The following is a 22,345-nucleotide window of genomic DNA, read 5'->3' on the forward strand; positions in this document are numbered from 1 at the left end:
TTGCCCAAGATTATACCAATAGGAGATGGAGAGGCTGGGATTTGAACTCAGGCAGACTGGTTCCAGAGTCTGTGTCCTTAAGCTTCATGTTTTTTCTCTTGAGCAAGTGATACAGACACCAGGCAATGACAAAGCAATGTGACAAGTGCTACCACTGATCAATGTAGATGAGTACCAAAAAAAAAAAAAAAGCACACAGAAGCCACACCTAATGCAAGCTTGGGGATGCTCAGGGAAGATTTAGAGGGAGTGACAGGGAAAGTTGGCCCAGAGGAGTGAGGCAGGAGAAGGCAGGGGGTCCTAGGCAGAGGGACTATCACGCACAAGGACCAGCAGACAGAGAAAGCAGTGTGCATTTAGAGCAGTGCCACAGAGGAGAGGAAGTGACATGAAGCTACGGAGAGAGGCGCTGAAGAGAGGCTGAGGGAGGGAAGAAGGTAGCTGCTGTAGCCCTTCGTTGGCCTGCTTCTCTCCGGAGGGTGGAGGTGCGTTTCTATACCAGATGATAAGGAAGCAGTGGAGGGGGGCTGGGACCTGGGTGAGGCCCAGCGTGTGCTGCACGAGATAAGGTGCCAAGTGCCTATGCTACCCGTTCTAGTCTTCTTAGTCTCTAATTGATTATATTGTAAGCAATATGACAAATGACACAAATATAATGCAGATTAATTGCAATAACTGCAAATCTTGCAAAGGAGTGGATTTGATGAACTTGACAAATAATGCTAGAAAACTGCTCAAATCTCAAGCAAAGCCACTGAAAAATGTGGATCTGGCAGACTCAGAGGATGACAATAAAGGGAGAGGTGATAAGGTGATCACCAAGGTGATCACTTATAAAAAAGGACAATGTGAATATCAAGAGATTGAGGTCCACAGGAAAACAGGAAGATCTCAATTTTTTTTTTTTTTTTTGCCACTGAGTGGCATGTGGAATCTCAGTTCCCCGACCAGTGATCGAACCTGTGCCCCCTACAGTGGGCGCTCGGACTTTTAACTACTGGACCGCCAGGGAAGTCCCAGATCTCAAATAGTTTTGAAAAAATTCCCTCTATGATTATGCTGTAAAAATCAGGTGGAAAGAATATGTAGGATACTAAACATGGTTTCACTCGAAAAACAAACACTTGATTCTTTCTTTTATAAGAATTTTTTTAAATTACAAGCTTTTATAATTTCATTCGGTTTTCATGATCAAAGTCCCCATTAGACTTCCTCTCTCCCCGAATCCCCACCATATACAATGAAATTCTGGTCCCCATTTTAAGTGGATTCACTTTTAGGTGAGCTTTTTCTGGTGTCAACCCTTTCCCTGAGCTAAACAGGCCCTTTGCTCTCAGCAGCCTGGGAGGAAGGTTGTGTCACGGTGCCGATTCTGGTATGGGAAGGCAAAATATTTCCTACCATTGTCTGATCCTTACAGGGGCTGATGTATCACATGTCACAACTGGGTCTCCTTTCTCTTACCTCCTTAAGAAGTCACTGAGGACAGAATGAAGACAAGAGCCTGTGCTTGGTTTGCCTTCTATCCCTGCCATCATTCCCAGCTGCCAGCCAGGGACCAGACAGCACAGGACAAAACCCCCAGCTGCACAGTCTCAACATCCTCACAGACTGGGCCTCACAACCCACCCTGGGACCCCCGTCAGTCGGCATTCCGGGGCCACTGAGGAAGGAAGCACACCAGCACAGGCCCTGAGAACAGCTGTGAGACCTCGTGACTCTTTAATCTTGTGATGCAGTCCAGTAGTTTTGAAGAATATTGTTGTCAAGGGCCATATGACGAGTCATCAAATACATTTGCTCAAAAGTCTATAAACAATGTACACATACAACCTTCTGCCTACAATTTTAAAATAAAAGCATAACTTTCTACAGATAGTCTTGGAATGTCAAAGCTGAAAAGAACTCAAGCATATTTAAACAAACTTCATGTTTCAGATGAGGAATCTGAAATCCTAGGCCAGGGGTCGGCAAACTTTTTCTGTAAAGGGTCAGAGAGTAAATAGTTCAGACTGTAGGCCATATGGTCTCTGTCGTAACTATTCAACTCTGTTGTAGCACAAAAGCAGTCACAGACGATACATAAACAACGTGTGGTTGTGTTCTGATTCAACATTTATTTATGGGCACTGAAATTTGAGTTTTACATTATTTTTCACATGCTACAAAAATACTGTTCTTCTTTTGACTTCAAGCATTTAAAAAGCTAAAAACCCCTTTTAGTGGGCTACACAAACAGGTGGGAGACTGGATTTGGTCCCCGGGCCATAGTATGCTGACCCCTGTCCTAGGCCACTCTGACACCCAAGTGTAGCCTGTAGTGTTATACCTTGTTTATTTGCTCTTTGCTTTGGCCATCCACATCAAAGACTCTGACCTGCTTAACCATAAAATGTACAAGCAAGGAGCTCTATAAATGTTTTCTACATTTTAGGAGTAATATTAAGGTCTGTCAGAAACATATGCCAGGCCACAGTTGCAAGACAATTGATAGAATGCTATATTGTGTATTAAATAAAATCAAGAGAAAAAATATAATAAATTTGAGAAACTCACTAAATTTGAAAAATAGGCTTTATTTTAACCAGTGGTATTGTATGACATCCTATATGGCATAAATGAATACAGCCAAGTTCATGAGTACAAATAAAATAGAATTTTCCCTCATTCTCTCTTTCGTTTTCTGTTCAGAGAAGTCAGGAGATGGGAGCATTATGCTCAGAGACCAAGGAGCTCTTCCACAGGCTCCAGCTGAGTCCAGGCTCCTGGCGCGTTCAGCCTCTTAACACGTATATGGTCTCATGTGCAAAGACCTTTATGAAAAAAATATTCAGAGCAGTATTTCTGTAGGAAGTCACACTAGCATTTACAACAAAACATGGCTGATAAAATTCATCCTGCTGTGGATCACGAGGATTTGAACTGCATATAAAGGAGATGAGGCCTCTGCGTTCATTTTCCTTTAAAGAGGGGGCGAATCCCGGGTGAGGTGTGATCACCATCAGCTGCCTCCTTCCTTCTCGCTCCAGTTCACGTGGGGGTCCTACCCTGTCCCTCTGGAGTGCAGGTGTCACTGCACTGTGACAGAGAAATGGAAACACCTTGGCCCCAATACAAGATTCTGTCACACAGCCAACAGCGGAAGTGGCTCTACGCTTTCTTCTTTCACAAAAGGTTTAAATGTATGGGCCCTTATGTAGCACAAGATGCCTGAAATTCAGAAAATTATGAAAACAACTCTTCTCCACCCCTGAGGATATTTCATCTTTATAAAGTTGAAAATACAAAATATTAAAATAATTTGCCCTTTCTCCCCATCAAAAGGAATCATATTCTCAATGGATTCCTGCAATATAGAAAATTCTGAAACAAAATTTATTTCTCCACGAACCAAGACCAAGAAGTCAATGTTAAGCTGCCGAGAAGCCCCTTTTCCAAAGGGTGGAAAAGACACCTCGTTACTTTTTTAAAAAAAATAACCATATTTAGACAAAGATAGCAAAAGGAGTTTCTGGCCTCATGAGCTTTTATTTTTCACTTTGATTTTCAGCATTTCTTAGCATTGGTTATTGGGAGTGAAGAGAATGACTTGTTCTCCAAAGTCTGAGATATTCCTGGGACAAGTCCTGATCTTTCCTGGTTGACAGCTCCCCCAAAATAGTCTGTTGAAAACCAGATGGCAAGAATGGAAATGCTATACATCCATCTGTTCCATTTCTTCATAGTTTTCACATCAAAAGCACCTGGAGTATCACTTGTGTTCAACACAAAATAGCACTGGGGGCTGAAGAGAGGATGACATCACTTGCCCATAGCATCAGCTGAGGTGACGTGGATTCTGAACTACCCACAAGGTCTTCGCTGGCAAACTTGCCTGGCACCAGGGCCTCCGGAAGAGAACAGGACGAGCAACCGTGCATGCTCAAATAGCAAGACGTGCAAAACACATCATCACTCTGCTAGGAATAAAGAGCACGCAGGAAGTACACTGAGAGCAAGAACCAGCTTCTGACTACTGGGGCCAGTACTTAAGAAACCTCTGCACTGAAGGTGGTGGGTATGCAGAGAAATGGCAACGACACCTGGGTGGGGGTGTGGGCGTGAGGGAGGAAAAGAGAGAAGCACATATACGCATGCTCACACATGGTGCCTCTGAAGGCTCCCTGGCCACTTCGGGTTCACAAGTGGCCGTCCAACAACCTGACTACTTGCCTGGCTCAGAACTTCATCCGCTGCACTCTCCTAACCAACTACACTTTCTTCTCTCCTTTTAAGGCACAGACATATTTATAGTTTCAGGTACAGCTGTTGAGTTCTGAGAATCACACTAAGCAAGTTCATCACAGACTAGTGCACAGAAGCCAGTTGGTCCTTTTTGGCTGATGCATCGCTGAGGGACAGCTCCAGGTGTGAAGCAACCAGAAGGTGTGAGCCTTCTCTCTATGCCACTGTGGGATGTGGTCAAGTCTAACCTCCACCGTCAAGGTGGGGCCACAGGAGAGGCCAAAATGGCAAAAGCATGACTGGGGTCTGGGATGTTTAATATTTTTCACTTTGCATTTAACAAACCCTACAAGATGGCAGCTCTTGCCCGCCTAGCTGACTCTCACGAACAAGAGCAAGCAGAGGCTGCCACAGAGCATCTGTCACTCCACGTAAAGTCACTGTGATAGTTTGCTCATAATCTCTTACCCTCCACAAAGTCAGACACACATAACACACACACACACCCCTTCCACCATGGAGGAAATCTTTGCAACAAGAGGCACTTGAATGATATTTGGAGAGTTCCCATGAAAAGGCCTTCCCCTCACAGTGAAGTGGGATCAACGGAACAGAAACCAGATACTCAAGACTCCATCTCTTCTTGGTCAAGGGGTGGTGGCACAAAGCTGATGACTTCATCGTAGGTCAGGCCTAGAAATTGGGAAGGAAAAGTACGACGTGAGAGTTTAGACTATGCACTTTGCTGGCAAGCACCCTAACTTCTAAGCTCAAGATCCTTCCTCCCTGTTCAGGCCGCTGGTTCGATGGGCTACTTCAAATAATTGCCTCATTGCTTGTGTGTAATATCCTAATGGAACGTGTGATTACACAGAAGTTCAAGGATACATATAAAAGAACCACTTTTCTTGTTTCTTTCATCATCTAGTGCCTCCTCCTTAAAGCTCTGGAGAAGATGCTCAAGAGTAGCAAAGCAATCCCACACGCTACAGCAACAGATAATCCTGGCTTTTGGGATTTAACTCGAGTTCTGAATTTGTGTTTTATGGAAAGAATATGAGATTGGGCATGGGAGACCTGGGTTCCATTTCTGGCTGCATCCCTAACTATGTCTAAGGTAAGAGATATGATATAAACTCTCTTTGCCCCAATTCTATCACTTGTAAAAATTCCCTATTCCCTACTTAGCTCAGAGAGATGGTATAAATGCAGAAATTCTGAGAACCTCAAAGCTCTATGCAGACGTGAGGGGCTGTGCACAAAATCAGACCAGACAGAAGCATCTCAAAGGTCCAGAGTGTCGTCATCTACAACAGACAGTTTCCATCAGAGGAACATACTCATTCTGCATTAGAGACCCTCATTACAAGTTTTAACGAGTTGGATATAACCAGAAAAAATTCCACCACCACCCCCACACAGCTTTTGGATAGTGGTTCACCTAGGAAAAGATTTTTAAATCTAAGTTCTCAAGCTAGATGTTCATCCTGCTATGACTTACTTTTCCATTCATCTATAAGGAGGTCCCTGCTTTCGAAAGACTGATCGTAAGGATCAGCCACTGGTTCATCGTCAGGATCATGGTACTGGGCAAAGTAGGCATGTGCAAGGGCTTGCGCGGCTGTAATTCTCTTATCTGAGTCCAATACAAGCATCTTCTCCAGCAAGTCGACAGCTATCAGTACCACAGATTGGAAGGAAAAAAGAAGAGTTTTTAACACGTTACCAAAAATTTATGCCTTATTAAGCAAACACACAGTTTTGACCCTTCATACCCAAACAAAGAATTCTCCAAAGTGTCTGATCTAGGATATATTACTCCTTTCCTCCTTTAAACACACACATGTGTGTGCATGCTTGCATGCGTGTATGGATGTGTGGGTGGATTTTGTATTTTTTAAGAATATATTACTGGGACTTCCATGGTGGCGCAGTGGTTAAGAATCCACCTGCCACTGCAGGGGACATGGGTTCGAGCCCTGGTCCAGGAAGATCCCACATGCCACGGAGCAACTAAGCCCATGCACCAAAACAACTGAGCCTGTGCTCTAGAGCCCTCGAGCCACAACCACTGAAGCCCGCGCGCCTAGAACCCGTTCTCCGCAACAAGAGAAGCCACTGCAATGAGAAGCCTGCACGCTGCAACTAGAGAAAGCCCACGTGTGGCAATGAAGACCCAGTGCAGCCAAAAATAAATAAATAAATAAATAAATACCCCCCCCCCAAAAACTAGAGAATATATTAGTAAAGAAGAATTTTAAAAAGTAACAGATTGTGTTTGAACAAGCTTCTGTGGAATGTCAGTGTCAAACTGCTACCACTATGGTCAAAATGTCAGAATGAAAGTCCATAACTAAAGTAATCTACAAGAGGTAAGTAGGGCCGGTTTCTTACTGTTTTGTCCCTTCTGTTTATTTACATAAGGAAAGTGAATATTCATCTAATGGATCTAATGAACAAATTGAGGATTTTTTATGGGTGTGTGGATGAGACGTGGTATTTGGATAAAATCATTATGAGCAATTTCAGTATACAAAATAATAGGACAGTGAACAGTCATATGCCCACCACCAACAATTAACCTTCTGTATTTCTTTATCTATATATACATATATTTTTTGCCAAACCATTTTAAAATAAAATTAGAGACATGAAACTTTACCTCTAAATATTTCAGCATACAGATAGCTTCCTACACAATCATAAAACTGTTATAACAAATGACAAATATATAATTCCCAAATATCATCTAAAATCCAGTACATGTTAAAATTTCAATTACCCTAAAGTTGTTTTTTATACCTAGTTTGTTCAAACCAGGATCCAATTAAGGGCCATGCAATGCATTAGATTGAGTTTCCTTAGTCTCGAAATAATCCCCCCACTTGTAACCCCTATTTTTTCCTAACTTTGACCTGAAAATACCCACCCCCAGTTGTCTTGTGCTATCATGTACTTACACCCTTGTTTTCCTCTATTCCCTGTATTTCCTGAACCCTGTTAGATCTGGAAATTTGGTAAGAATTGGGTTATAAATATTTTTGGAAAGAATATTTCATAGGTGATGCTATGTACTTAATGGTACATTAAAGCCATTTGTCCCATTAATAATGATGCTAAAATTTGATCACTGGGTTAAAATGTTTCTTTTCTGCCCCAAGAAAGTACCCAGTGGGACACACCAGGTAAATATCAGTTTCTTTCACTTACAGCTTTCAGCATCCATTGATTTTTCCTTCCCAGCAACTAATTCATTAGGGGGTCACAAAACAGTGGGTTTTTTTGTTTGTTTGTTTGTTTTCTAATTCTTACAAATGAGGGTGTGTTGAGTTTCAGAACGGTGGCACTTGGGAGGACAAACAGTGACATTTTGACAGTTATCACTTTGGTGTAACAAAGGCATTTGAGGCTTTGCAAATTATCAATGTCTCCTTAAACGTGGAAGGGGGCAGGGATGGGTAGTGAAGGGGCGGACTGTTTCCTGAAGAGATCCATGCTGCATACACTGGAGGATGTAAAAGACCCCTGTCCTGCAGCCTCAATTCCAGAGTAATCCAAAGGAGAAATGTGGGTTTCAGAGGACTACAGGCACAAAGTGAATATTTATGTGTCAAGTTCGTAAGTTTACACTTTAAAGCATTGGGAAAATTGCCTAGATATATATTCTTCTTCTCTACTTAGAAAGAATAATCTTATCAGGTGTTGTTTGGGTCATATGATGAGTCTTTGCCATCCCCAGGGTAAAAAGAACCATGTCCTTATAACCAATACCTTGATAAAAAGTAAGATCAAGGTTAAGAAAAAGATTCCTCTAAGATCTTGACAGACACAAATACACACACTCCATCAAAGGGCAATTTAAGTTTTACTTCATGTTTTGAGGCTAATGGTGAAACCTGAAGTCAGTAATGGACAAAATAGAGCTGTCAATATTTACACTGTTAGTATATTCCTTCTTGGTTAACATGCTGGGCACAAGTTCCTGGTCAGTAACACCATGTTCTGCCTGCAAGAAGAGACTCTGTATGACATCACTGGGCAGTGGACTGATAGGTCTGTTTAAATTTTGAGAACTGCAGTGCTGAGCAGCAGATGGCTCAAAGCCTCCTTCAACTCACTAGCAGCCTGCAGTACTAAGTGGTATCCAGTTCTTTTGAATGCTTAAATGTCATGATTCCAGAGAAGGGGGACACCTATCAGGATAGATGTGACCCAAATAAGCTGCTGGGACACACACATATTCCCCCTTCCTCGGAAAAATGAATTAACAAATCTCTTTGAGTCAGCCATCAGGTAGTCAAACAGTAAGCATTGCCATGTCAAAATGTGAGCTGATATGATGAAAAAACTCATAACAGAATGACAGACAGGGAAGTGACCAGCATACAACATAATTTCCCAACATCCTACAGTACTTATGACTCAAACAGAGCTTCTCACAGACCCTTGAACTAGATAACACAGTATAAACAAATCATACAAAGCCAACCACAGCATGCCAGGGCAGATGCAAACCCAAGCCAACCCCGGCAGAGTTCTGTATACCCCTGATGAGTTTGTGGATTTTTTCTTCGATGTGAGAGTGATCCAGCTGAGATCTGACATACTCTCCGTCTCAAAGGCCGACATGGACTCATCTATAGCTGCCTAACACTTGAAAGAGTGCGAGCATCTCTGCTATTGTAAGAATTATCACAGTAACACTAAACTGCTCTCAAACAATCACCGTGGATGAAGTACTTAAAAAAGTAAAGCCACTCCAACTTCTAAAGAGGCTGTTATGGGTGTCAGCTCTCAGAAGGATAAAACTAAACCTGAAGCCCAGTTGCTGAGACCCTTAAGCAGAGGGATGACCAAAACTGAGATTTAAAAACATACTACTAAGGGACTTCCCTGGTGGCGCAGTGGTTAAGAAGAATCCACCTGCCAATGCAGGGGACATGGGTTCAAGCCCTGGCCCGGGAAGATCCCACATGCCGCGGAGCAACTAAGCCTATGCGCCACAACTACTGAGCCTGTGTTCTAGAGCCCGCGAGCTGCTACTACTGAGCCCGTGCGCCGCAACTACTGAAGCCTGCGCGCCTAGAGCCCGTGCTCTGCAACAAGAGAAGCCACCACAATGAGAAGCCCATGCACCACAACAAAGAGTAGCCCCCGCTCGCCACAACTAGAGAAAGCAAGCACGCAGCAACGAAGACCCAACACAGCCAAAAATAAATAAATAAAATTTAAAAACAACAACAACCAAAAAACATACTACTAAGATACAATCTTCAGAAAAGTAAGAAGGTTGATTGTACTATTATCACAGCATTGCTCCCCTCCTGTCATAGAGAAGTCCTGGTCTGATTTTTCTGTGTCTGTCATTAAATAGCACTGTCCTCCGTCTTCTCCTAGAGTCAGGGAATTAGAGCCTCAGGCAGTAACACTTTTGGGGACCAAAAAAAGTACACATCAGCCCCCGGTTTTAAGGAACAAAGCAACTCTTTTTTTTTAGCCAAGGCAGTACACATCCTGCAGCTGCCACTGTTACGTCCCTTTGCCAAAGATCCTGGAAGTGATGGTGGCAGGAAGGAATATGGAGCCATTCCTTAAAGTCTGGGGTGGCAAATTAGCTTCGCAAAGAGAGAATGGTTAAGTCTCTAAGGGCAAAAGAAGAAGGGGGGAGGGAAAAGTACCTGAGGATGATGGGACCTGTAGGTAGAGCAGGGCACACTGCAGGGAGCGCCTGGGTGGGTCTACTAACCACCATCTGTGCTTTGGTTGTTTTCTCCCTCAGTGAGGGACACCGCAGAACAACAGCAGTGGGCTTCCCTGGTGGTGCAGTGGTTAAGAATCCGCCTGCCAATGCAGGGGACATGGGTTCGAGCCCTGGTCCGGGAAGATCCCACATGCCGTGGAGCAACTAAGCCCATGCGCCACAACTACTGAGCCCACGTGCCACAATTACTGAAGCCTGCGGGCCTAGAGCTCATGCTCCACAATAGGAGAGGCCATCGCAATGAGAAGCCTGCACTCTGCAACGAAGAGCAGCCCCCGCTCGCTGCAACTAGAGAAAGCCCGCGTACAGCAACGAAGACCCAACGCAGCCAAAATAAATTAAATAAATAAATACATAAATAAATCTATTTAAAAAAAAAAAACCCAACAGCAGTGGTGAACGACTCACAGGCTTTTCTCTGTTCCTCTTTCTTCCTGTATCCCTCAATCTGTTCTCCTAGCGTTCCCATTACTTCCTCTCCTTTCCTCACTGTCCCAGCCTATTTCCCCATTCAAATTCTGTGATCATATAAATATATAAGCATGTCATGAGACTGAAAAAAAAAACCTGATAATACAAACACGGATAATAAATGGCATTATTTACCTCCTTCCAAGATTTAATTAATGGTATTTAGTCAAAAGGAAAAACTCTTCTTCAAATACCTAACTTATGTCATAACCAATATTGAATATATTGATATTGAATCCATTAGATGAGGATACGGTCAACTTACCCAAGGGATTGGCACCAATAAATACATTTGCAAAGTTCATCTTTGGCATCTGGGTCAAAGACTGAATGTAGTTTCTTGCCTGTAAAACAGAGGGTTTTCAAAATGGCTTTGTTCAGTATTGTTGCTGCTCTCAAAGAGTCTGGGTCCTGTCAAAGAACGAGTGTTAACTGACAGGGTCTGCTAGCTTCAATGTTTATGAATATCACTGACATTCTTTAAATACTTCTCTCTTACTGCCAACCTAACCTCCTTATTTACGATCAGCACCTTTATTTACTCCTGCTATCACTCACAGTTAAATTTCAAGTGAACAAAAATGCGAACCAATTAAGTTCCCTTTCATTAGCATTCTGGTCACAGGATCAGAAGTTTAAAAAGATATCTAAGGGCTTCCCTGGTGGCGCAGTGGTTGAGAGTCCGCCTGCCGATGCAGGGGACGCTGGTTCGTGACCCGGTCTGGGAAGATCCCACATGCCGCGGAGCGGCTGGGCCCGTGAGCCATGGCCGCTGAGCCTGCACGTCCGGAGCCTGTGCTCCGTAACGGGAGAGGCCACAGCAGTGAGAGGCCCGCGTACCACAAAAAAAAAAAAAGATATCTAAGAAGTAGACCTTTCTAAGACAGTCTTCCTAAAAAAGCTGCAGTTGGCATAGGGATTGGTATTCCCAAGGAAAGTCTAGGATCAACTGTCTTTTGATGGTGCTGATCTCAGCAGGTACTCTTAGTATATGAAAAGGATATCAGTATTAACCTTGCTAACAAAATATTCATGGCGACAAGAAAGTAACCATAAGCGTTATATATATTATTCTAAAAGGTTCAAACACATTTTAAAAATACTAAACCAATTTAATAAGAGTAATAAAGAATAGTGGATAAGTTACACAGCCTAGGCAGAAATCCTTCCCCTACCACCTATAAGATACATCTTCTTGGGCAAGTCTTAACTAGCATATCAATAACCTCATCTGTAAAATATTAGTATTACTATTAGATATTAGTATTTGGCTTGCCTATACCACATGGTTATTGTGATACTCAAGCAAGATAAAACTCATGAGAGCTTCCAACTAAAATTTTGACACACAAAAATTTATATATCAATATAGGTTTTATAAGTTTGATCCTTGGGGTGGGACAGGCCTGAGTTTGAATCTTGACTTTACCACTTTGGGTAAATTACTTATTCTCTTTTAAGTCTTCAGTTCTTCATCTATAAAACAGGGTTAATAACAGTGCCTACCTCACAGGGCTGGAGTGAGGACTAGCGATAACAAAGCAGTACCTCCTTAGCGTGGTACTTGGTTCAGAGGGAGAGCTCAAATTAAACATCAGCTGCTATCACTGTTGCCTTTAGAAAGGAAAGCCTGACAATTTCTGGACTTCATTCTAAGGAACTTAAGGTGCTAATAAATACTTTCAAGGACGGACAGCTCTAATCAAGGCAAAGCCAAACACTGGTCTTGAGAATAATCATATAAACACAAATGTAACTCATAAATGTGTGCTTCAGATATTAGGTACTAAAGTAAGTTTATGACCTTCCCTGTTTCAAAGAATAAATCCCACTATCAGTCCATCTGAGTAGCTGAGGTAAAACTTCTTTAAAGGTATGCATTATAGTTACGTATGTACGTATATACACACACATACAAGGTGAGAAAAAGTTCTAGCTGCTAGGGCAACTTCACCTTTTTAAAATTTATATATATATATATATATATATATAAATTATATCTATAATATTAATACATATAATACAATATTATGTTATTTTCAGGTATATAACAGTGATTCAAATTTTTATACATTATATTCCATTTAGAGTTATTTATAAAATATTGGCTATATTTCCTGTGCTGTATAACCTATCCTTGTAGCTTATTTATTTTATACATGGTAGTTTGTACCTCTTAAGAACTTCACATTCTTAGTCATTGTATGCAGAGCAAGCAGGAGAGGCCCACTTTTTGAAAAGCAGCTGAGAATCTTTCTGATTTGAAAAGAAAGCTCTAGGAATTGAATTATCGACATGCCTGTTATCCCTTCCTACTTGAGCATGTAGATAAAAGAATGAAGGGCAAACAGAGTTAAGAGACCTGTCTCATGCAGAGAACAATCTTCCCTATAATAAGCTAAATAAAAAGACTACCTGAATAAAGCTGTGTTGCCAATCTGATTCCCAAAAAGATTAAGGGCACCTTAGAAAGAAGTGCCCCAATCATCTCTGATGATAAAACCAGAGTTAGATTAAGTAGCATTGGTAAAAAAGGCACCTAACCCTATCTAAGTGTTCAAATTTATTTTATATTATTTGCATATCTTCTTTTAGATATAGTCCTTACTAGCATTAGACATTTTTTAGGTTTGTTTTTTCTTTTTAAATGAAGACTCTTCTTTTGGTCATTAAAAAAATGGATGAATAGGAAAGGATGTTAATGGCCTTCAGTTAATACACCTAATACATCTAATGAAAATCATTAGATGGTAGCATACCCTGACTGTAGGCATAGAATCCTAGGAAAACACGAACTTCCTCTTGAGCACTCAATTCATAAAACTCAAATATAAAAGTAACATCATTTTCTAAGTACAAGCCTGTAAATTATATTCTCAGTTCACAGGATTGGGTAACGTTTTATCCCAAATGTCAACATTCTGTAATAGCACATAGGCAGTCTTTGCCTTAGTAGCCCTCAAGGCACATGCAAGCATTCAGTGACATTGAAAACTGTGTTGGTTATACAGTGGCAATAAAATGAGAATGTGGCCCTCTGAATTAGATATCCCTGCACAGTCTATTTGTTCTCACCTCATGGCTTGGCATCCTGTTAATGAGATAAGCAGGGGGAGTCCCCGTCAGACGCATAATCTGCTGAAGCTGGTTAATATCTTAGATGCCTAGTCAAGGGCATTGTTAAGCATACAATGCGAGAAATAACTTTCAACTCAAGTTTTAAAAAAGGCCAAAAAGCCACCCCCAAACAAACAAATAGCCTACTTCCACCCATCCCACCCACCCCAGGCCAGAGCCCAAGGCTGCACGTGAAATCATGCTTCTGTGAATGGCATGAGAGTTAGTAGGCATGTGGCCGTGACCGGCCATGTGGAGAAGAAAAACTTTCTTTTGGTTTTAGCATCATCTTTAACATTAAATATTTAGGCTCCCTGGAAAGAGACTGCCCCTTGGATCCAGGATGCCAGCCAGAGAACTGTTTTCAAGTACTGACGGCCAAAACGTGTTTGCTTGTGGGGTAAATGGAGAGGATTCAGAAAAGTTTGACTCAACTTTGGATATAATAAAATGTCCAATATATCCATTTAAGGTAGAGGTTAAATTTTTGTGGCACAGGTTCAGGTGATTCTCCAAAATACCACCCCTCCTAAGGTAAGACCAAGGTGGTATGTGGGTTGATAAGCAGTGCCAAGTTTCAAAGACAGTAGTTAGTGATACATTTAAAATACATGCCACAAACACACAATGGGAAGTGACAGGGAGATGGGGGGGAAAGTTAGAAGCTAATGGCAGAGACAAAACAGAAGTCACAAGCTGCTGACAGTATTACAGCATGCCACAATGATTTCTCCCACAAGTCTCTTTAACAGGTGAACAGACTGACTTTTGCTTAAAAACATCCTGGAGGAAGTTGGCAAAACACTCTGCAAGTATCTGACAAAGGCAGAACTATGAGGCCTTCCAAACATATGCGCACGTAGGTAAGTTGTACTCTAAACTTCTCTCATTTAGCTGTCCCATCAATTTTAACACAAACACTACAAGAATTGTTAGTTTATCATGTGTTGCTTATTAAAGTAGAGTGATGGGGTTTTTAAAATCCTCAACACAATTCAATAAAAGCCTTTTCATATTCCCTTTGCTGTTATCTATTAATTCTCTCCTTCTGTTGTAGCATAATTTTCAATAAGCACCTGAATCAAGTAATTTCACTTCTTTGTGGCTTCCCTCAATGATTTTTCCACTTTAGCTCATCCTCTGAACTCAGATTCCCTAGTGGTCAGATTACTACAAACACATGTTCAAGGCTGGCTATTAGGAAAGAGCTGGGGCCATGAGCTCCACCCTGCCGTTCATGCTCCCTGGCCCAAAGACAGAAGCCAGCAAATTCAAAAGGTGGTATGAAGTTCTTTTAACATTCTCAATAAAGTTTAGATTTACCTCTAAATAAATTACATAACAAACTACTTTGCATGCCAAGAGAAAGAACAAAAGGGGGTCAATAAGTAAACCAGCAATAGGAATACCAGCTGGGTTTTAAATGTTAAAATCCTGTCACCTTTCTCTTCTTTCTTATGAACAATAACTTGGCCTGCACATTTTCTGTTTTTTGTTTTTTTTTTGTCTCCTTTAGTCAAATAGGTTATTGTATCCCCTTTTTGTCGGGAGGTTAGGAAGAAAATATTTCCAGAGAAAAATGTGAGAGTGAGTCAGTGAAAGGGCTTTTGCTTTCTTAATATGATTTTTTTTTTGTCCTTTCACTGATTACTACAGGTAGTGGGTCACCAACAAAAAAAATTCCCTCTCCTTACATCCATCGTGACCCATTTATCCCCTTTCTCATGGCACATGCTAACTCGTTCTCAGTCAGCCCATCTATCACTGCACTCTCTTACTCAGAATGTCCTATTATTTATTGACTGAATTCCATCAATCAATAAATAATGGCATCACTTCTTCACTACTTTTCAGGAGTAACGAAAATAGCCATTGGCTTTCTCTGTTTACTACATTCCTCCACTAATGAATTTTTCTTTTCACTTTGAAAAGCTTTAAACCATTTTATTCACCTGGCTTTGTTATTTATGCATCATGTGTTCCACAAATCATGTGCTTCTAAGATAAACTAGTACTTGAGCAGTATCACTAACATCAAATTAATCTTGTCTACCCTTTTCAATGTTTAAATTACTTTTATGCACTAGTTGTAACTATGCAGGAGAAAAAAACACCATTTTCTTATTTCTATACTCAATACAATATTACTTAAGTTCTGTATTCTGATACTCAATTTTATTATGCCGAACTCTATACTAGAGCTGTTGAAATGTATGATGTGCCCTATATCACATAAGATAAAGACATTTCATTATTAGGTCAGGCACTTAGTGTTGTTTCTTTCTTAAAAAAAAAAAAGATGGATTAATGACAGGTAAACATGATCATTTTACCCACACTTTTTCTTTTAGAAATTCTTGTGACTAACAGCACGTACCTATAGGGCAGATGGCTGAGGGTGGGCGAGAAGACTTGAGAAAGAGCTGCTAGTGGCCACCCCCAGACAGGGAATGCATTTGCTATCTCAGTCTCATGAGCACTATTCATTAATAAACGGAGTTCCTCCCCAACCCCACTCCCTTGCCCCATGTCCTCTCTATTAGCCAATCTTTCTAAGCAAATGCATTTAAGACAAAAAAGCACCATCCTCTCTAAACATCATCCCATATCTTTGATTCACTCCAACCCAGCTTTCTGCATTTCATAAAGCAAAAGGAAACACTCCTTCAGGCTGACACTGTGGTTGATAACTCTGACAATGACTTTCAAAACAGTGTGCAATCATGAGATTAAAGTTTAGAACACATTATCAGAACATCTGGGATGTATGCTCAGCTCTGTCAAGTGACTCAGTGCGTGACTTGGGCAAGTCACAGTCTTTCTGTGCTTTTGCTTCCTCATCTTAAATGAAACAAATTAAAAGCCTGCCTCTGGCTACCCAGCAGTCTTTCCAATTGGGCAAAGGGACCCCTTCAGTCAGAAACGCTGGGAGGAGAATCCAGAAAGGCACAACTGGAACTTGGCTCCACAGCTCTTTTTCCCTTTTATCCAACTGCCTGGCAGCAGACAGAAGGGAAAGGGGAGAAAGACTGGGCTTTCATGATTTCTCTCACGCGTCTGGCCCAAGAAACTGACGAACAGCAGGAAATGAGAGCCAAAGTAAGCCAGAGTCATATTCCCATGGCTTCTCTCTAAATGCCTGCTTAGAAGCAGGAAGGCATTAGCTCCAAAGCTTTTTCTCAGGTTACTCAAACTTGTAATTACAAAGGCAGGCTGTGGGAGAAGGATTTACAACCCTACTCCTGTGTTATCTGAGGTGTCAGGAGTGGGGCTGTTACCTCTGACGGTCTGGAGACTGGGTAGAGAGGGACCCCTGTGGGGGATAGACACCTTACACAAGATGTGCGAATTGTCTATTCTAAAATAATAAAAAGAAAGTAACTTCTGGAAAAGGGCAAGAGAGTGCAGATAATGCACATTTCATTCTTTTAGTGATAAAGCTAGACTAATACATGGTGAGGCTCATGCTCTGAGGATAAACACTAACCCAAAAGTGAAAGGAGCCCTTGAGTATATGTGAAACTGAGAAAGATGAAGTCAGGGCTGGAGAGTGGAGACAAGTTTTCCATTAATCTCTTGGAATGAATTAGAATCTCAAATCTCATTTACTGGCATACTACTGCCCAATACAAGCTCCTATGCTCTAGGATTACATACCCAGATAGAGAGAAAACAAAACACACCCATGCATGTGAGCAGGCAGGTACACACAGACAGACACACACACACACACACACACACACACACCCTTCATCTTGGAAGTCAGCACACAAAGGGCATATGTGCTTACAAACATACCCGGGTCAAAGTACAGACTGACAGAAGGGAAGTGGCAGAGGCTCCCAACAGGGCAGATTATTACAATCAAAGCAACAACTCACAGACTCTGAGGAGATTTTCTTCAAAAGCTCAGCCCCTGGGGTTCCAACGAGTCTTAAAATGAGCTTCAACTGATCAATATCTAATGGTGGACTATAAAGGAAAATGTTGGGACAAAATAAAAATGAAAAACAAACAACAAACAAAACAAAACAAACAAAATACCCCAATAACAAAAATTAAAAACCCCAAACCAAGCCAAAATGGTGAATTCATCTAGGTCAAGCCTTCTGTAGGATGGTCACTTCAAGTAGAACATGCTCCTCCTGTACAAAGATTCAAAATGCGACCACACACATATCCAACTTATATTCATTTTATGCTTCTGTCAACATCCCCTATCAGTAAAGTGAAGCGACTATAGCTGGGTACTTAGATGCCAAAGACAGCATGTGAAAACACAAAAGCATCACTCAGTCCATATGCTCAGCCCACACCTACCTCCTTACCTTCCACCAAAGCACCAGTAGCTAGTCAAGCAAAGAGCACCGGTCAGCAGAAGGCCACAGAGAAGAAAGAAGCAGAGAGCATAGGAGCTAGGGACGTACAAGCCTACCTGTGAATATTCCCCTAAGGCTTGATCTAAGGAGCCTGTAATACGACAGGGGCCTGGGAACCTCCCGGGGCCTAACCACTTGAGATGTCCTCCAGAAAACCTCTCTGTCCACACTGACTATGGTAAGCAGAGAAGCATTTGTGAGCAATAGTCAGCCAGCAGAGGGCCCCACCACCTCACTGCATCTGCACAGCCTTCTGGAGCGCCATAACATAGAGCATATGAGGCTTCAACTTTATAAATGTATTAACAAACCTCACGCATCCCCAGAGCTCTAAATAATAGGCCACAAGGCCCAGACCTTTATTGTGGCAGCCAACTCTTCTGTGCATATTCACTATGTATGTACACGTATTGACCAGAAGACAGAAACTTTCCATTTGTTCTTACTGCTTTTAGCCTTGCCTAAAAAGCTAAAAGGAGAGAAAAAAAATCTTATAAAATAGCTTTCAATATTCTCTATGAAAATTTGAATAGCTTATCCATGTCTATATTGACATTCAGAGGGAAAAGGAGGAGAGGATGACTATCTTCTGATTCCTGTCAAAAAAAAACCTGTCAGGTTTTTTGCATGATTAGATCCTTCTCAACTTCAGGTGTCGGCTTGAACTTTACCTCCTCAGAGAGGCTTCCCCCAACACTCTATGGAAGAAGCACTGCCCCCCCCGGTTATTCTCCACCTCAGCACAGTGCTTGATAACGTCACAGTGCTCGTCACAATCTATAATTGCTTAGTTTGCTTATTGTCTGTCACCTCTACTGATCTATGAGGAGAGGGGCTGCTCTGCCTGTTCACCACTTATCCCCAGTGCTTAGCCTAACATCTGCTACGTGGTGGGCACTCAAAATATTTAAGGAGGTACGGCAGGATGGAGAGGAGAGAGAATGCAATAAACTATTTCTGTTTCTGATTATACATATGAAGGCAGTACAGTGTAACTTGAAAATAATGGCCTCTGCAAGCCAGAGTTGCCTGAGTTACAGGAATTGGTTACGCAATAATATCCTGCCCCATTTTTTTTTTCTCCAGATATGGAATTGGCTTAAACACAACAAAATTCTAGACAGGAGTCAGCAAACCCCAATCTGCTGTCTGTTTTGAAAATAAAGTTGTACTGGAACACAGCCATGCTCATTGTTTATGTATTGTCTATGGCTGCTTTCAACTTACACAGCAGAATTGAGTGGTTACAACAGAAACCGTATGGTTCCCAAAGCCTAAAATATTTACTATGTGGCCCTTTAAGAAAAGGTTTGCAGAACCCCATCATAGACTCAAACAATTTATGTTCTATACAAAATAAATTAAAAGCAAGTCCCCTCACAGAAGTTACTTCTGAATTAAGAATAGTAGAGAATAACACTGTAAATCAACTATACTCCAATATAAAATAAAAATTTAGGGCTTCCCTGGTGGCACAGTGGTTGAGAGTCCGCCTGCCAATGCAGGGGACGCGGGTTCGTGCCCTGGTCCGGGAAGATACCACGTGCCGCGGAGCGGCTGGGCCCGTGAGCCATGGCCGCTGGGCCTGCGCGTCCGGAGCCTGTGCTCCGCAGTGGGAGGGGCCGCAGCAGTGAGAGGCCCGCGTACCGCAAAAAAAAAAAAAAAAAAAAAATTTAAAAATTTAAAAAAGAATAGCAGAAAATTTTGTCCTCTGCAAATGGCAAAAATCAATGTGCTCTGGAGGCTAAAATTTCAATACTGATTTCTTAATTCAAGGTGTTGTTAAGAAAACAATTTTAAAGCATACATTAACGGGGACGGAGCAAGCAGTGGGGACAGATACCATCTTGCTCTAACATAATCAAATTAACTGTATTACAACAGAATTTAGTATAGGATCCTCTTTGCTCATTTGAAATGTTTCAGTTTACAAAAATTTAGTTCCCTCACATTCTTAAGGAACAAATTTAACAGGGTAGCTATCGCACAAGATAAAGTATATCACATATGAGAAAAAAAACTGGACTACTTGAATTCTCAAACAGGTAGTTTTACAAAAAATGCATCAAAACTGATCTCTAGAAATAATACTAGTGAGATTGACACTCTTATATAAAAGACTTTTGACTAATGAAAATCAGAATCAAGTTTTATACTCCCTCTGAGGAAGACTCTGGGCAGTTTCTCAAGTGTCTTAACTTCACCCCAACATGCCTGAAAAGTATGCCACTTCCACTGGTCACAGTGGTTATGACAACAATGACTTGGGAGACTCCATGTCGTTCTCCTGCCTCAGCCAGTATGAAACAACCTCAGGCCTGAGGAATAAAGCCCCAATTCTTCAGCCTCAAATTCACAGCCTTCCCTGATGTGGCATCAAGACTCTTTTCTGACTCTCCCTCAAACTATTATTATTCCTTAATGCACTCAATGCTTCAACTCACACCAAATATTCCAGGCACTTTTAAGCTTCCAACTTCTTATTTCTCCAAGTCATAAAGAGGAATACCCTCCATCCTCCCCTCCTACCTAACCTTTTCTTTCCCTATTTACTCTTCAAAGTCCTGCTCAAACAAGAACTCTGCCATGAAGTCTTCCTGGACATCCTGAGTTTGAATTAATTTCTGCTTCTTCTCAGTAACTTATTTATACCTCTATTATAGTATTCTTATCACTACACCTTGTTTTATAAGCAGAGAGCAGACATTTGTTCAAGTGACTCCTATAGCTCACTTTCTGCTGAGTATGATCATTCTGGTTTGGAGGACAGGTACCATCTTACCTCCAGCACTCCATTGAGTAGCTCAATAAATACTAACTTGAAAAGACTTCCTGTAATATGCTTTCCAACTCAGCTCCACCCCTCTGTCTTGCCCTGAGAAATCTAGAATGACCACACTCTAATGGAAAGTCTATATACAAAAAAGAAGTCAAGAAAAGTTGCTTCATTTCATATGCAAACGCCCCATCTGAAGTGTTTACACCATAAAGAGTATACAAATACAGTGCAATGAGTGTGTAAGGGGTATGGACAAAGAGCTGGTACAGCATGACAGCCAATACTTAGGAGATTAGTAAACACACAATGCAAAATAAAAATCTACTTAGTAGCTAAAAGCACTTGCATGAAGGAAGTCAAAGCATGCAAACCTCATAGGAAATCACCATAGGTTCTCCAAGAGCTGGCAAATCCATTGAAATACAGGTCAGTCTTCCAATAATACCAGCTACTGTAAGGCCACTACAATTTGTCCAGGCAGTTAAGGCCAGAAGGAGCTTCAAGTAGCTATATAAGCAGAGCAAAGCAAAATTTACCACATTATGACAATTATTTCCACAGCAAGCCATCCTTCTTAACAGGTTTAACCCATTTTTCCCTAGATAGCAGATATTTTTACTGTTAATCAAAAATGTGTTTTAATTGTAATAATCACAATGTCAAAATTTAAATCATAAATCTCCTGATTTTTCCTAAAACAACTTAGGCTTAAGGTTACTCTTTAGACTAGGTCCTCTGTAACAAAAGTAAAAGGTAGCCAGAATGAAAAGGCAAGGAAAAAAAACTTAAGGGTAATGGGGTATTTAGAGGGAAAGTAAAAGAGGGATATTCTATTCACTTCTAAGTGTTCTAGGAAACTCCTAGGAAACCTCTGCAGGCTGGAGAGTTGAAGATGAATAAGAGGACCATTTGCAGAACCTACATGTGACTACTGCTGCTTATGAGCTGCAGTTTTCAAAAAAAAAAAAATCCATATGAGGCAAAGCTGGAATAAAGACCTGTGGAAATTCCCTGGTGACAGACAGGTGGACTAGAATGGGACTTAGCTTACTTCCTTCTCTTCTTGGTCATCAAAATAGGCATTTTCACTGTCATACAAGGAAAAATTTTTAAGGTACTTTAGATTTGTGGACAAGCCTGAGAGTTCTAGCCTTTTCAAAGGGGGAAATATATTCTTAAATTAGAGAAGAAAAGGCAAATAACCTAATAAAATAGTTTTCTTCTTCAACATTTATTAGGACACTTGCTTTTAGTGTCTGAAGTACAACTGTTTTTTTAAAATGAGAGACTGTTTGAAACCAATGTCTGAAAGAAAGGGGTAGATGTGACAGGAAGGGGTATACCAGAAGTTTTAACTCTACTGGCAATGTTTTATCTCATAATCTGGGTCATATAAACATAGGTGTTCATTTATTATTCCTTGTCTTTTTGTATGTGTGAAGTAGTTCATAAAATGTTTGAAAAAAATCAAAAGAAGAAATAAGGAGCCAGTAAACACTAATAAAAGTCATATAAAGTAGGGCAGCAAGCTGATGGCAGGAGCCTCATTATCTTCTAGTTAATGTCGAAGTTAATGATAATGTCTAGTTAATGTCTAGTTACCATTTCTATTAA

The 22,345-nt window shown here is 41.1% G+C and overlaps 1 protein-coding gene across 2 annotated transcripts in view; it reads right to left on the reverse strand.

Annotated features, from left to right (window-relative positions):
- Window positions 1-2,560: 2,560 nt before the first annotated feature.
- Window positions 2,561-22,345, reverse strand: part of MAPK14 (mitogen-activated protein kinase 14) — a 72,821-nt gene continuing 53,036 nt past the window's right edge. The window contains exons 9-12 of one of the 2 annotated variants that reach the window (XM_060021926.1): window positions 13,532-13,611; window positions 10,722-10,800; window positions 5,726-5,899; window positions 2,561-4,917 (exon numbers count right to left, since the gene is read on the reverse strand). In XM_060021926.1, coding sequence (XP_059877909.1) covers window positions 4,850-4,917; window positions 5,726-5,899; window positions 10,722-10,800; window positions 13,532-13,611 — 401 coding nt within the window. In that variant the 3' untranslated portion in view covers window positions 2,561-4,849. Of the gene's footprint in view, window positions 4,918-5,725; window positions 5,900-10,721; window positions 10,801-13,531; window positions 13,612-17,454; window positions 17,535-22,345 lie in introns of both variants that reach the window. The other variant, XM_060021925.1, reaches the window with a different exon arrangement.

Source organism: Delphinus delphis, chromosome 10, assembly GCF_949987515.2.
Source record: "Delphinus delphis chromosome 10, mDelDel1.2, whole genome shotgun sequence".
Lineage (NCBI taxonomy): Eukaryota > Metazoa > Chordata > Mammalia > Artiodactyla > Delphinidae > Delphinus > Delphinus delphis.